Genomic DNA, 14,350 nt, shown 5'->3' on the forward strand with positions numbered 1-14,350 from the left:
CCTCTTTAACCCAAAGAGGCATGAACGCACCTCCAGAAATAAAAGGTGGGCAACTCTACAGATACTTAAAGGTAGTTTGCATTAACATAGGCACTAACAGAGAACAACTCAGCACTGGTTAGGAGGCACTGAAAATTCAGCCAAGTTTTTCCTCTCAAACTTTCATGATTTGAAACAACTCCATGTGATACTACAAGACTTCTCCAAACTTATTTTCACACTACAGTCACTCAGTGTGCTGGCCAATAAGCTTTTGGGGACAAAACTCAAATTTAAGACTAGTCACCAGCAAGCAAATCTGAATGGATTATTTCACACAAATTGTTAACAAATGCGTAACAGGCTGTTTCCCTCAAAACACCCACGCTAGCAGGTGCCAACCCCTTGGGAAATGGCAAATACATGCTGATGACTCACTAAATGTAGGTGGATACTTACCACACCTGATTAGAACAGAAATCTAAAAAGGAATGGTATGTGGGCCAAATGGGACTGACACAAGTCAAAACTGAAACTATCTGAAGTCTTGGGAGACGCCCGAGATGAACTCTCCGAGATATTATCACTTACTGTGGGTAAAGGTAAAATGGGAGATAATCCAGAGGAAGCTTGAACTGTATGCTGAGAGCAGAGCGGGAATAGCACATATTCTCAAATGCACTTATTCTTCTATAGAAAGGAAACATCTTCCTCTTCCGCTCCCCGCTGGAACTACCAGCATAAGATGTATTTTAAAGCTGGGGAGTGAAGCGAGCACCATACAGAGCAACCTCTCAGAGACTAAGTGCTTACAAGGTATTAAGATACACAACATCTTTTAAGACGGACAGTCCATACTGGCTAGATGACTGCAAGCACAAGATCCAGCAGTTTAGCCCAGCAAGGCTGGAAACAAAGCCAGAAACTGCTTTGAAAAATCTAGCAGAAACCCGCATTATAAGAATAAAATGTCTAACAGCCCAGGAAATTCAAGCACACTGGAGCCCGGTGTTCTCTGTGAATGACTGCTTACATAAGATTATTTTTGTATTAACTGTTACCTCTCTACCATAAAACACAGCATAGCTGTGGTTAGAGGTGTAGTTCAAAAACATTCTCTACCCCGTAGAGAGAGGGACAGAACAGCCTCTTAAGGGACTGCTGTATGAGAACCTGATGTGTCAGATCAGAGGCTTCTCAGCATCATTTTCATCCTCTGAATCTGCAATGCAAGCTGAAAGTCTAACAGTGCAACAGCCACTGCACTTAAACTCACATTTTTAAAGAAAGAATTTGTAATGTGAAGTATCGATTAGATTTGTGTCACCTATGAACGGTCTGTTTGGACAAACAACCCCATGAGAGTGAACAGAGACAATGTAAATCTCTGCAGGTCAATTCAAGAAAGTTTTTTTGCACACTGCCTACAACATGAACACCGTTACTAGAAGGTGGACCTGCTATAAATCTTCCCATATAACAGAAACCGTAATTTCCACAAAAGATACAGTATGGAATACTGCCAGCACGCTACTTATTTTTTTGATTAATACATCAACGCTCTCAAACGAGCCTGAAATATTTCACAATGCTGGAAAATCTCTGTTGTCACTGGCTCTGGAATTTGAAACAACACTGATAACTTTGTCCTGGAACTGATGCACCGTGCACTCCTTTCCCAGAGCTGCAAGCTGCCAAACCAGAAGGCCAGTGACACCTTTAATCGACATCACATGGTTCAGACCTACTTCTGGCTTTACAGTGGGTACGCAGTATTAGTTTCCAGCTCTAGCAGACCATGGAAATTACATCACTGCAATTGCCATCTTGTTCCCACTAGGACCCTCCCCACACTTCAGACTCCCACATGGCTTCAGCAGCTGTTATGCCGGTAATTGTTACAGTCATTCCTGACCTGATACATTGGCAAGACCAACAAGCAGCAGTGAGAAAAGCTGGCACTTGTTACCCCCACCTCATTTTCTCCCCTCTCCAATCTCCAAGCAAAAATTAACCTTCTGCTGACAAAATAAAAAATCCAATTGTCTTAAGGAAATTGCAGAGTCCAACTACCAGAACAAAAGCATATTTCTATCCAAATCTCTGTTGTAGGTAAAGTAGAAATCATTTCCAATTTCAAGCATGAGGAACCCTTCAAACGGTCAGGTTAAGTTTCCCTAACTTTGCAAATTCTTTCCAAAAATGCCACAATTTTTACACCACTCAGCAAAATGTAAGCCACCCTTCTCCTCTTTTTCTGACACATTTTTGAGATCATAACATGCATCAAAGCGTACTGTGCTGACAGACGTGCTTATCTAGTCTGACTACCCTGCAAGCCATAATGCCTCCGTCGCTTCTGGCTGATGACACAAGAATGAAGTCTTTGTGAGAAATCCCTCCTGTATCCCCTCTAACAATGTATTGCCTATAAAACTTGGACTGACAAACTGAAAGATTAAATTTGATACAATCTCGCCTTTTACTTCCATACAATATATTAAGATTACTGTTGTGCCACATGCTGTTGTACCACAGCAGATTCACCTAAGTCTGAGAGTAACCTGTACCGTGCCTTCCTTCCTGCAAATGAAACCTTTTTAAAGGAGTTATTGTATCCAGCCGTGACCTCATGGTCATCTGATCAGAGAGGGATTTCAAAAGACAACCTTGGTTCCACAGACCTGCTCATTTTCATCTTAACATATAAAAAAATCCTATTGGTCCTGGTCTGTTCTGCACCTGGGGAGTAACTGCAAACCCCTCGTAGCTGCATATGCAAAATTCCTTTCTTCCAGTAAGTTCAGACACCAGTAACAACTGCTCGTTACAAGAGAAGTTGGATATCTATGAAAATAATTCATGAAAACAAGTAAAAATTTGATACCTGTAACAAAAGTGTGAAGATTTCACATTTGGACAGGCTACATTTACATCCAGCCACATCTTAAAATGCGTAGAAAATCTAGCAAGAAAAGTACCTTTTTACCTGCTTTTGTTAGCATTGTAATAGTACAGCGATACGTCATGAACTACACCTAAGGATGTGTTTTATCTCCATTTTTGTGCCACACGAAGAAGCAAAGAGGTTTGTTCACCTTTTTCAGGGTCATTAGACATCTCCAATAAAAAAGCATCCCGTTACTGGATAAAGCAGTAAGTTCATTTTGCTCTGCAACACACACTCGCTTTTCAGATTTAGCATTACTATTTCCATCCCATCGCTGCGTAGGATACCACGATCTACAAAGACGACAGCTAAACCTGACCACATCTCAAGACCTCAGATCTGACTGCAATGCAAGACCAGTGCAGTCCCACCTTTTAGAAAAATTGTTCAACTGACAAGTCACCTGGACAGTTTCCTATAGCTGCTTTAAAAAAAACACACTGCCTAATCTACATTTATCTTACACACGCTCTATTAATTCCTTTGCTTTACACCTCTTTAACAAGACAGGGCCTAAAACAAGCATCAGAGAATGGCCCTTGCAGCAGAAGTACATTAATCTCCATACAACTGCTGCGTTTCAGTATACTAGTGCCTGTCATTTTACTGGAAGATGTGAAAGTTGCTGCTATATATGTAGATATTTTAGAGAGCACAGTCTTGAGGGAATGGAAAAAGCAGATGGTTTAAGACTGAACTTAGTCAAGATCAAAGAGAATGCAGGTCATTTCAGGACAAAGACGCCATTAATCTGTTAAAGGGGGGGGAGGAAGGAAAGCACCTCAGCATCTGCCTTTAGCATCAACTGACAAATGGGATCATGTTTTCGTGTCGTGAAATCACAGCGGATACGCTTCCCAACAGCAGATCAGCGGCTGCCTACCCCTTCTTCCTCTGCTATACATTCGTATGCCACTCTCAGAGGCAGCTAGCGACCACATTTTAGACTCATTGTGTGTATTGTACGCCTGCTGAAGGAAACAAAGAAAGCAGAGGGCTCTGTACGGTAGAACTGACATACAAGTCTCTGTACTGGTCAAAGGCATTGTTGGCTTCCACCTCCAGCTTGCGCAGGCGAGCAGATGGCATGGCACCGTCTTCCAGGGGAGGATCATATTTGTTACTCCATGGTGATCTGCCAAAGAGACGAGGGAAATAGAGACAGTTAGACAACCGAGACAAACTCCAAAAGGTTTGAGATCGGTGGGTCTGACCTGATCCACAGATGCTGAACTTCCAAAAAACCAAAAGGTACCGAGAGCAGTCTGTCTGTAAGAACTTCACCCCCAACAGCCATTTCAAACACTGACAAAAAGGGGACTCTGACTCCTCAAAGTTTACAGTGTACCTGGGGAATACTCCCCGTCTTCAGGTTTCTACTATATAAATAATTATGCTTGGGTCGGAATCTGTTCCTTCTTAAATACTCAAAAATGAGGCCTCAGCTGTTGCACATTAGATATTTAAAATTATTTTCATGCAAATACAAATAGACTATGTAGTTTATTTGGGATCTGACAGTATTTGAGCCAAACACTGCTGTCTACAATTAAGGTCCAAATTATCCTCCATTATTTTGCTTTGAAATAAACTCTACTTTTAGCGTAACATTAGGAAAACATTTGAACAGTTTGAAGGATTTAACAGGGTTTGTAAAGCTGCAGGTTTTATTCATTTCTGCAGGTGTGGAATAGGTTTTGTGCTCTTAATGAAAGATTTGGTATTAAAAGATTAATGGAACCCTTTGCCCATCCGCTTGAGACTTTTATAATTCCCATTCTGTAAACCTGCATTCTCCTTTTCATTTCCCCTGTGAATAACCAACCTACATGTATCACTGCTAGTTTAAAGAAAGGTACCTCTACCCTTTAGCTACTCACTTTTCAAAATACTCCAGCCTGCTAGCACTAGGTCTTAATGTAGTCCATACGTAAGGGGTTTTTCCTCGGTAGCCATTTGTTATTCATTTCTCAGAAAGGCGTCTAGTTTTGACATCTGTTTAAATGCAAAGCACAAAGAACAGGCTCTGCTTTGCTCTGGCTTTGCGCTTTCCCAACACTTCACTCCTCCCTACCACATCTGACTCAAAAGGTGATACACCGGGAAAAGCTAAATCATGTCATGTACACCTGGAGCACTGTTTTTCAGGTGGTGGTTCTCATTTTAAAACAGTTGCTTAAAACTCGGTTGCTTTGGAGAAAAGTCGACAGCTACAGTAGAGCTCCTTTACCTAACAACTCTGAAATCTGGAAGAGATTCACACAAAAATGACCACCGGTGCTATCTGCGGGATTCCTAAATGGCACACCTACCCCCATCAGGCAGTACACACAAAACCAAACGACACCAAAAAAGTTCAGGCAGACAGAGGATTGACCTTGCTATCATGAAGTCTGCAAAAGCAAAGCCAGGGTTTGTATGCCAGGCAATGCAGAAGTGTACTGCTACCTAATCAGCAGCGTTCATTAGGATGCGCTCACTTTTTCTTTCTCTACTAAATTTTAAAAGGCAGATTCCAAAAAAATTCTACTGTTTTCTGTAAATTCAGAACATTGTGCTTCTCCATCATGTACAAGGAAATCAGTGAGCAGAGAACCCATGCAGAAGCCATGGTCATGATACTCTAATTGTAAACATTAGATGTCTTTTGCAGGCTGCAGGAAGGAGATTTAAGGGAAGCCTAGTAACGCAGATTTCTCTAGCTAGCAGATTGTGGCATTTTCAACCCATTATGGTTGGAGCCAGCAGCAACTTCAACTTAAAAAAAAACCCTCATAACCCAACCCCGTATTTTTTTTTCTTCTTGTGGAAGAGTACTCACAACATATTTAAAAACTTAAATGGAGGCTATTTGAAGAAAGACAGATGGACAAGCACTTAAATTTCAAAAGTCAGACCTCTAATTTCCCTAAAAGAGAATGTTTTCTGTTTCAGCTAACAGGTTTCAGTGTTGTTGGCACCAAATTCCCCATAAGGATTCCATTTAATAGAGTGATCAAACATACTTAGAGTGGAAATGTATGGACAAAGGCAGGGACCTTGAACTCTCATATATTAAAAAAAAATTAATAAAAGCTCTGCCTTCACAATGTGGATTCCACTGCTGTTTGATATCCCCCAGAAACCTTTGTTATCACAGGAACACTTGCAGAAGTGCCTGCGAGACTATGCGCACAGAAGGCTGCTCCCACAAGCAGCAGTGTGATAATATGACAAAACCAAAAAATAGTCATTTATGAAGATCCAAGAGACACTCCAAGATCTACCTTCTGGTCTGATCCACGTTCAACACGAAGAAAAATCAAGCCTGTCTAAACATGAGGAAGGAGTAAACTGTGATGGGCTAAGCAAGTAGGGTATTTATTTCTCTGCGTGCTGCCCCATGAAACTGGTGGAGTTACCACCTGAATAGCCAAACATCCCACAGCAGCCTTTTTTCAAACCAATTCCCAGTCAAATTGTAAAGCCACAAAAAAAAAAAAACCTATAAAACTTGATTCCCAGTGAGAGAGTCTGACTACCTAGCTCCACCTTTCCTGCCAAAGTAGCATGAGGCTCAGCTGTCCGCAGAATGTTTTGAAATGCTTGGATTAGTATTAAAAGAAATGCAATTAGCAAACCGTGTTTAGTTTGAAGTGTGCAGTGATTGGGGATGTAGCATGTTGCAGGCAGGGAACAGTATTTCTTGAGACTTCTAATCGAGCGTGTGGTTCTGAAAAATCATTGTGGAAATATCAAAAGCTTTTAAAAGCACAGTAAACTCCTCCTAGATTTTGGCCTAATTGATTAAATTAGTGTAAGAGCCACTTCCCAGTAACAACTTCAGATTTTATGAGGTATGAATAACAGTGTCTGAACACAGGCACAGAATGGGATTAACACATGCACATGTTAGTGTCGCTTGGTTTTCAAAGGCTTTTGCTTTGTGCTGAAGGAAAGAATTTACTTCACGAAAGAGAGCTGAGACCAATCAATTCCAGAAGGAAGAATCACTTCAATCCAGAACGCCTGAATTAAAAGCCTTAAAGAACAGCATTCTTTAATGCCAGCAATTAATACAGTATGCCTATTCCATACGAACAAATGAAATAGCATTTCTGAAACCCCATTACTTAATAAGTCCTGAAAATTTCAAAGTGATTTAAAAAACGTTTGCAACTATTTAAATATCTTCTCAGAAAGAGAGAGATTGAGCAAATTTCAGAGGCAAGCATGAAACTAACCTTAAAGAAAGGGCTGCCACACGCACTGATTAAACACGGAGGGGTGGGGGGACGGGAGCAAGTGTTATTAGTTATTGCAGCATGTCACAATACTGTTTAACAAGTGCCTTTTCAAGTTTCATGTGCCTCTGGTGATAGATGCTCATGTCAACAGCCTAAATAGGGTGCAAGGGGACTGCAAGAAACGTTTCACAACTTCAGTGAGAAAGCATCTCTTGAAAGACCCACAAGAAATACAGGATCTAATCCCTTCTCTTGCATCTGCCAGTGAGGATGCAGCTGCATATGCGTACGTCTTGTGGAGGGCAGAAGCTATAAAACTGTATTCTAGCTACTAATTTAGAACTGATTAAATGCACATAGCTGCTAACGTAGATCTGACCAACTGAGACATACAAGCTTAATGCACAAATGCTTTTAAAAAGCACCAGGCTCTTTTGTAGAAGGCTGAACGAACTTTCAAAGTTAGACTAGTACCCTAAAGAACATGAGTGAACACTTCACCTTTAGTGACCTTCTTTCTTCCTGGCCCACTGCAATAGCTCACATTTAAGAAAAAACTCATTAAGATTTACACTCAGCCACAATCCAGATGCACTGTCAAACTTTGCATCCATTATCAGTCTCCTCCTCCTATTTCTAGGACAAAATGAATCTCAGCATGTTTTCTGTGTAAATCATCTACAGACGGACATGCTTTCAGTTTAGCCAAGTACCTTTCCTGCAACTCAAAGCAACTGAAACCAATTGATCTAGAATCCTTTATAAGCTTGCCTGCTTCTGCAATGGTGGCCTGAGCCAAAGAGAAAGAAAAAAGTTAAAATATTTTCTGGAATGCCACTTTGAAATACAATTCTTGAAACATTCTGGCCAGATGAATGTAAAACACTACTGCATGTTTGCACAAAGCAAAGCTAGATTCTTACTGTAGATCAGCTCCAATTGTTAGCGCTAAAAATGTAAGGTATTACACTGAAGCTGCAAGGAGAGCCAGAGATGTAACCCTTGTAATCATAACCAGAAGCCGCCGAATGGCTGAGCTGTTAACTCAGGACAGAAGATGAATGGTGGTCATTACTTCACAGCCTTCGTTAAGAGAAAAGAATAAAAGCTAGGTGATGCAATATTCACAAAGGTTTCTGGACTATAAGCTTTGTGATTCTTAATTAAATATTTGGAACTATGCCACTGTCACTACAGCCATTAATAAAAGGTAGGCAATGCAAAAAAGGGGGAGGAAAAAAAATTAAAAAAATCACTCAACAAATAGTTGAGCGATTATAGTCACTCAACTGTAATCATCCTAATGGCAAGGTATAGAATAAAAACATTAAAAGAGAGACTGCGTTCAAAGCGGCAGCCAAAACACTGAAAACTCATGGTACCATTCCAGTATTACAGCCCCTTCACCTTCAAAATTCATTCTTTTATAATTACATACAGCTTATATTGTTCAAGTATTTTCACTGGTTTTGTCTACAGTCCTCAGAATAAATTAGCTATTTTGGTAGAGAGGGATTCCTTTTCTTTGCTAAAAAGATTTGGGCCAAGATGTTCATAGAGAACTAATGACATTCCATGTCCAAAAGCCAGACTCAATCCCTTGCAAAACACGAGTGAAAGAGCCTTTCCCAGCTGGCAAGCCCACCCTGTTTTGTACAAGCGGAAGATGATTTTGTGTGAACCGACTGCTTGCATCATCTCTTTTTCTGTTGTTATCCATTCCAAAGATTTTACAGCCTTGCAACAATAGATGGTTTAATTTCATGCCAAGGCCATCACAGTCACTTCTAGAGATCCGACTGGTTTTAATTCTCTAAGATATTAACTATACTACAGAAAACCTAAGAGAAATGCGTTTAGTCACCCTTTTAACAAGGTAACAACATCACATTTTAGGCTTCAATGAATGACTGCAAATCACAGTAAAGAAAATGTGCAGAAACACTGAGGTTTCCAAGATAAAACACATCTTGTTCTGGAGACAGACAGTGGGGACCTGCCTTGCAAAGGTCATCAGATCAGCAGCCATACAACCGCGTTATCTGAAACTGAAGCACTCCACAGTGGTCTGGAGATGAAGACGTTTGTGCCCTTTCACATTAGGGAAATACTAAGAACAACTTCCATAGTCAATGTCTTACTCAAGAGAAGAGGATTTGAAACAGTCCCAGCTTCATCGCCCGGAAGAGTTTACTATCATTAAATTTCTTTTTTTGGCTAAGAATAAGAGGGAGAAGGGACTGCAATACTTGTATGCAGTTCTCCTTTACAAAGCAAACCAGTTAGTTCCTTGCTTTGGATATGAACTCACCTATATGAATCTCCATCTCTGTTGTAGTCACACAATAGATAGTCTTTTCCTACCACCTTATCTCGCGCAATCTTCAATGGCTGATCAACAGAGGAGAGGAGATCTTCACAGAGGCTTGGGACCTGATGGTTTGGAGAAAAAAAAAAAAAAGGGAGGGAAGAGAGGGTAACACATTAAGGTTAAAAGAGACCGGCATCCCTAAGAACAGATTTTGTTATTAATAGCCCACATCTGTCCCAAAGCCAGAAACCCTTTAAAAAAAAAAGCTGCACTTAAGTTACAACACAATCCTATGCTCCCACCTCCAATAATTTCAGATTTAATTACCTAACCACTAGTGTGGTCCAGTACGCTTAAATATATACATTCTCAATGTTAGTTTCTTGCCAAAGACAGCCAGTAAAGTGATTGTTGAGGACTGATGAATAAAGGTAAATATTTATAATGGAGTGGAAACTAGGGAGCTGCTAAAAGAATACGCCATCCATACGCTAGAGCGTATTTTTCACAAGCTCCCACTCTGGGTAGAGTTTAGAATAGTTTCCAGGCAGCTGGCCAAACATTACCATGTTGGCTAATAAAAATACGCATGTGTCTGTATGCATGCACATATAAAATCAAATACATCTCCTACGCAGGTAGCTTTTAATGGATTCATAATCCTAGCTGTCCCCCTGCACTTCATGTGTAGAAAGACTACGAGATCTGCTTTTAACATGGCAGAGAGGCTTTGATGTACTGCAAAGAGATGAGATGACATTTTGCAGCCTGAAGCTAGCGTGGATGCAAGCACAAGCAAATCAAGCAAATTCCATCCCATGGCCTCTTGTTCTGGGGCTGACAGCAGCCCCATTATCAATATTCCCATACTGCAGGCTTCGGCCACGCTAGCAGCTTCCTCCAGGAACTCCATCTCCCCCGTAGATACTTTACTAGGGCACGTGCGGCAGTGTGCCCCAATCCATCTGAGGGACAATCAACAAATCATTCCTGGAGCTATTATTAAACAATTAGTGTATTACCTGTTTCCCTTGGGAAAAGCATTCCAGATTTGCCCCCTAAGGGAAAGGGACAAAAGTAAAATGCCCTTTCCCAACAGAAAGTTGGGAACGCAAAAGGATATAGGACTACTGGTAACTTCTTGAATATATTGGTGACAACACGCTAATACAGAAGATAAAATAAATAACCAATGTGGAGTCTCTTCTACATTATAGAGATGAAAACCTGATTGAGAACACGAAGACAAAAGGCAATCCAGGGTAAAATTAATCATGAAGTGATGAATTCACAGCTCATAAGAAATTAAAAAGGAAGGAAGAAATAAAGGAAATATGGAAATGTGCTTTCTTCTCTTCAAGCCCTTGATTCAGTGAACTGGTTGATATGATTTCAAAGGAAGAAAACCTAGAGGAGAAAAAACAAATTAGGGGTGCAACAGCTCCCGAAAGCATAAGCACAAACTATTTCAATGTGCTAGATGCGACATAAGAGATCAAACTGCCTGAAACAAAAACATTCCTAATCCCAAGTACAAGGCAATAACATACAGAGGATATTATGTCAAAGTAAACAGGGACAAATATAAAACAATGTGACCGCAAAAGACCAAAAAAACCCCACCATCCCCCCCCAAAAAAAACCAACAGAAAGGCCAAAGACAAAACAAGATGTGGCTAGCAAGAGACGCAACACAACCAACCCACACAATCACCCCATAAACACATAAAAAACAAGAGAAAAACCAAGAAATGGTTGGTAAAGTCACCAACAGTGCTGAAAAAGCCGAAACATTAGTTTGAGGTTTTATACTTTGGTCTGTGTACACTGTAATGTGGTAACAAGTGATAACTGAAAAGCCCAAACTAAAAAGCAGGGCAGTTAAGTATTTATATAAAGCTAGATGCTTCTTGTTGGCGTTCATCATTTGATACTTGGAGACCTGGCTGAAGCAACCTCAAAACCATTAGGCATTCACTGAGTAAATAAAAGTGGACATGAAGCAAGCAGCTTTTAGGAAAACCCTTACTTTTTCTGAAAACAGACAAGCCTAATACTCCACAGAGCTGATACAAATCAGCAGTGTTGTGGCACAAGTTAAGTGAAATGATGTATCTGTGTTCATGAGCGCATCTGGTTCCACTTTGTCTCTTCCTTCGCTTCTCCATTAGCTATTAATTTTAGGCTGACTCTTCAGGCAGAGAGCAACGTGAGAGGACTGCTTCAATTTCAGATGCACACACAACAAGACCCAAAGCACCTCATCATTAAGAGCTATGCTCTGTGTTGTTCCTAAGAGTGACCAGCCGAATATATTCCTTCTTCTTGGCTGCTCCTTGGCCAGCTGCCCATCAGCACAGAGATAAGCGTCTAGGAATGGACTCCTCACTCTGACGTGCGTTTAGAATGAGTTATAGTGATGAAAACACAATTCAGAGAAAAGCGGCATTATTCCCAGACTCTGTTTCTATTGAATTTCTTTGGGAACAGCCCTATGCTACACGTGCGGTAAAAGAGCACGAGAGGTCTCGCTGTACAATTCTTCAAACTCAAATATACACACAAAGCATTTTCAAAAGAAATCCCAAACTCAAGACAGAGTGAATTACCCTGCAGAAAAGCTCCTAATAATCATCTGAATTTAAGACCCTCACAAAAAGCCACAGAAATAACTTTTAAATTTAACTTTCTTTTAAAAATAGCACATGCCTACTATGGTGTTTCTGTACTGCTCAGAGGGAGAGCACAATCTCTTACTGACTAGAAGGAATCCTTAACACACTCTTTTTAAGATGCAATCTATTTAATTTCCACATAGTAATGGTGAACTAAACTTAATCTCTGGATGATTTGGTAACACAAATATTCACGAGCACAGTCACTTCTCTGATTTCTCAGAGCTGTGGCTAGTCTTAACAGCCAGAACAGTGAACACATTACATCAGATACTTGCTAGAATATAACACTATACTATATTATAATACTCTATTGTAATAGCATGCTATATACCCATTGTCTTTTTGGTACAGCACTCTACAGGACTTCAGGCAATATATTCTCTTCTCCTTCTTTCAGCATAAAACAGGGAAGAAAACCCACTCATCTACTTGGGAACTTACTAGAAAATTTCAACAATGTTTATAAAAAGAACAGAGAGATTCCAGCTGATGGAACTACTCATGTAATTCTAATTATCGGAAAAACATCCAAGTGTGGCACAGTTACCCCAAAAGAGTAATTTTCGTATCATTTATTACAGTGACTTTCAACAGCTGCTGTACTTCCTTTCTAAGAACGAATTTACAAGATTTATGCATACTGGTCTTCCTCTTCTATGTTACAAAGCTGCTTACAAGGCAAATGCAGTAATTTGAACAAGGTAATTTGCAGCTTTAAACACTTCAGCTACATGTTCATGAGACTATTTGATTCCTTCTGAATTTAGGTCCTTTGCAGTTTAGAACATGCAATGGTAAGATATTTGGTACAGCCAGGGTAAGCCATCTGCTGCAACGTAAGCACTGAGCAATTATTTTACACTATGCACGTACCTTTCCTTAAATTCTTCCCCATGTCACATAGGGAACCTTCCTAAAGCATTTAAATTACTTTTGTGCACATTCAGACTCTTGCAAAATTCAGTTTATATTTAGCAAGAAAACATCCAAATCTTCTGATCCCAGCACAGACAGCTTTGCTTAGGAGACCAACCGATCCTCTGAGTTTTCAGCCTGAAACAGTGGCTTTGCATTGTTAACTTTTCTTATTAGTTTGTTCTATGTTAACTGAAAAGCCAAAACACCCTTAGGTGCCTGAGTGCATGCCTCCAACAGTCATTATACAAGGAACTTCGACTTAAATTTAGGAATGCAAGAATTAACCCGCTCTCCAGGCCAAATACTGAAATGCCAAAGCAGTGATTTTGTTCCATTCATCACTGCATTATAAATAAGTGTCACTGCGATGAAAACATTGAAGCTATGAGGATTAATTTATAAGCACGGACTGGGCTCCCAGCTTTATTTTGACATGTTTTTCCCACTCTAAGCAGTGGAAGGTCAAATGTAGAACACAATCTTAACCTTGTATCTTTAGCTAAAGGCCATCATTAATTGAATTTGGTGCACAGCACATGCTGGACCCTAACACACCCATGTTTCCACAAATAAGCACTCAATCATTATTATGGCGGTTGTATGTATAGTCATGGAGCAAGACCACCCTCAATGTAAATTAGAAAAGAAAAAAAGAGAGGAATCTCAGGGGGTCCAAACTCGGCTGTTCAGCCTGGAACTGAACAGCAGCATCATTCAGAATCACATACCATGCACCAGGGCACTGTGTTTATGGGACCTTTTTTTTTCCAAGGAGATATACAATGAATGTGTAGTATAGAGGAAAGAAAAACTGAATGAAAAGTGAGTTAAGCATACTCTCCTGCATGTTGAACAAGGATTCTGTTGTCTTGTGTAACAGTATTCTTCATCAGAGCAAGCCAGGTATGTGGACAGTGTTTTAATTAAGTCAACTGCTCTGCTATGAAGACAAATAATAACTTGTGCTGAAGTCGAAACCGTACACTTTTTGGAGTAGCTAACCTAATAATCATTCCTTCTTGACTCACTTTTTGGTAAAGGAACTTATTATCAACTAAACAATTATTTCTGAACTATTTTTTAAAATACGATTAAACAAGCATCTAGAAAAGGTTAGAGGAAATTAGAAAAGTACTTCAGCTCTTCATGTCTTACATGCTTTCTCCATCCTTGCTTTGACCATGCTGACTGAATTGCATCAAATTCCACACCTTACATATTCAGGACAGTTAGTATTTTGGCTTACTAGCCATACAACTTGAGTGCACTAAGGTTGTTATTTTCTTCT

General features: G+C 40.1%; 1 protein-coding gene across 1 annotated transcript in view; it reads right to left on the reverse strand.

Annotated features, from left to right (window-relative positions):
* The window catches only part of CAPZB (capping actin protein of muscle Z-line subunit beta), a 60,177-nt gene that overhangs the window by 22,341 nt on the left and 23,486 nt on the right, over window positions 1–14,350 (reverse strand). The window contains exons 3-4 of the mRNA XM_059829943.1: window positions 9,467–9,588; window positions 3,951–4,064 (exon numbers count right to left, since the gene is read on the reverse strand). Of these exons, the coding sequence (XP_059685926.1) occupies window positions 3,951–4,064; window positions 9,467–9,588 (236 nt within the window). The remainder of the gene's footprint in view (window positions 1–3,950; window positions 4,065–9,466; window positions 9,589–14,350) is intronic.

The sequence above is a fragment of the Gavia stellata genome, chromosome 27 (genome assembly GCF_030936135.1).
Source record: "Gavia stellata isolate bGavSte3 chromosome 27, bGavSte3.hap2, whole genome shotgun sequence".
NCBI classification, from domain to species: domain Eukaryota; kingdom Metazoa; phylum Chordata; class Aves; order Gaviiformes; family Gaviidae; genus Gavia; species Gavia stellata.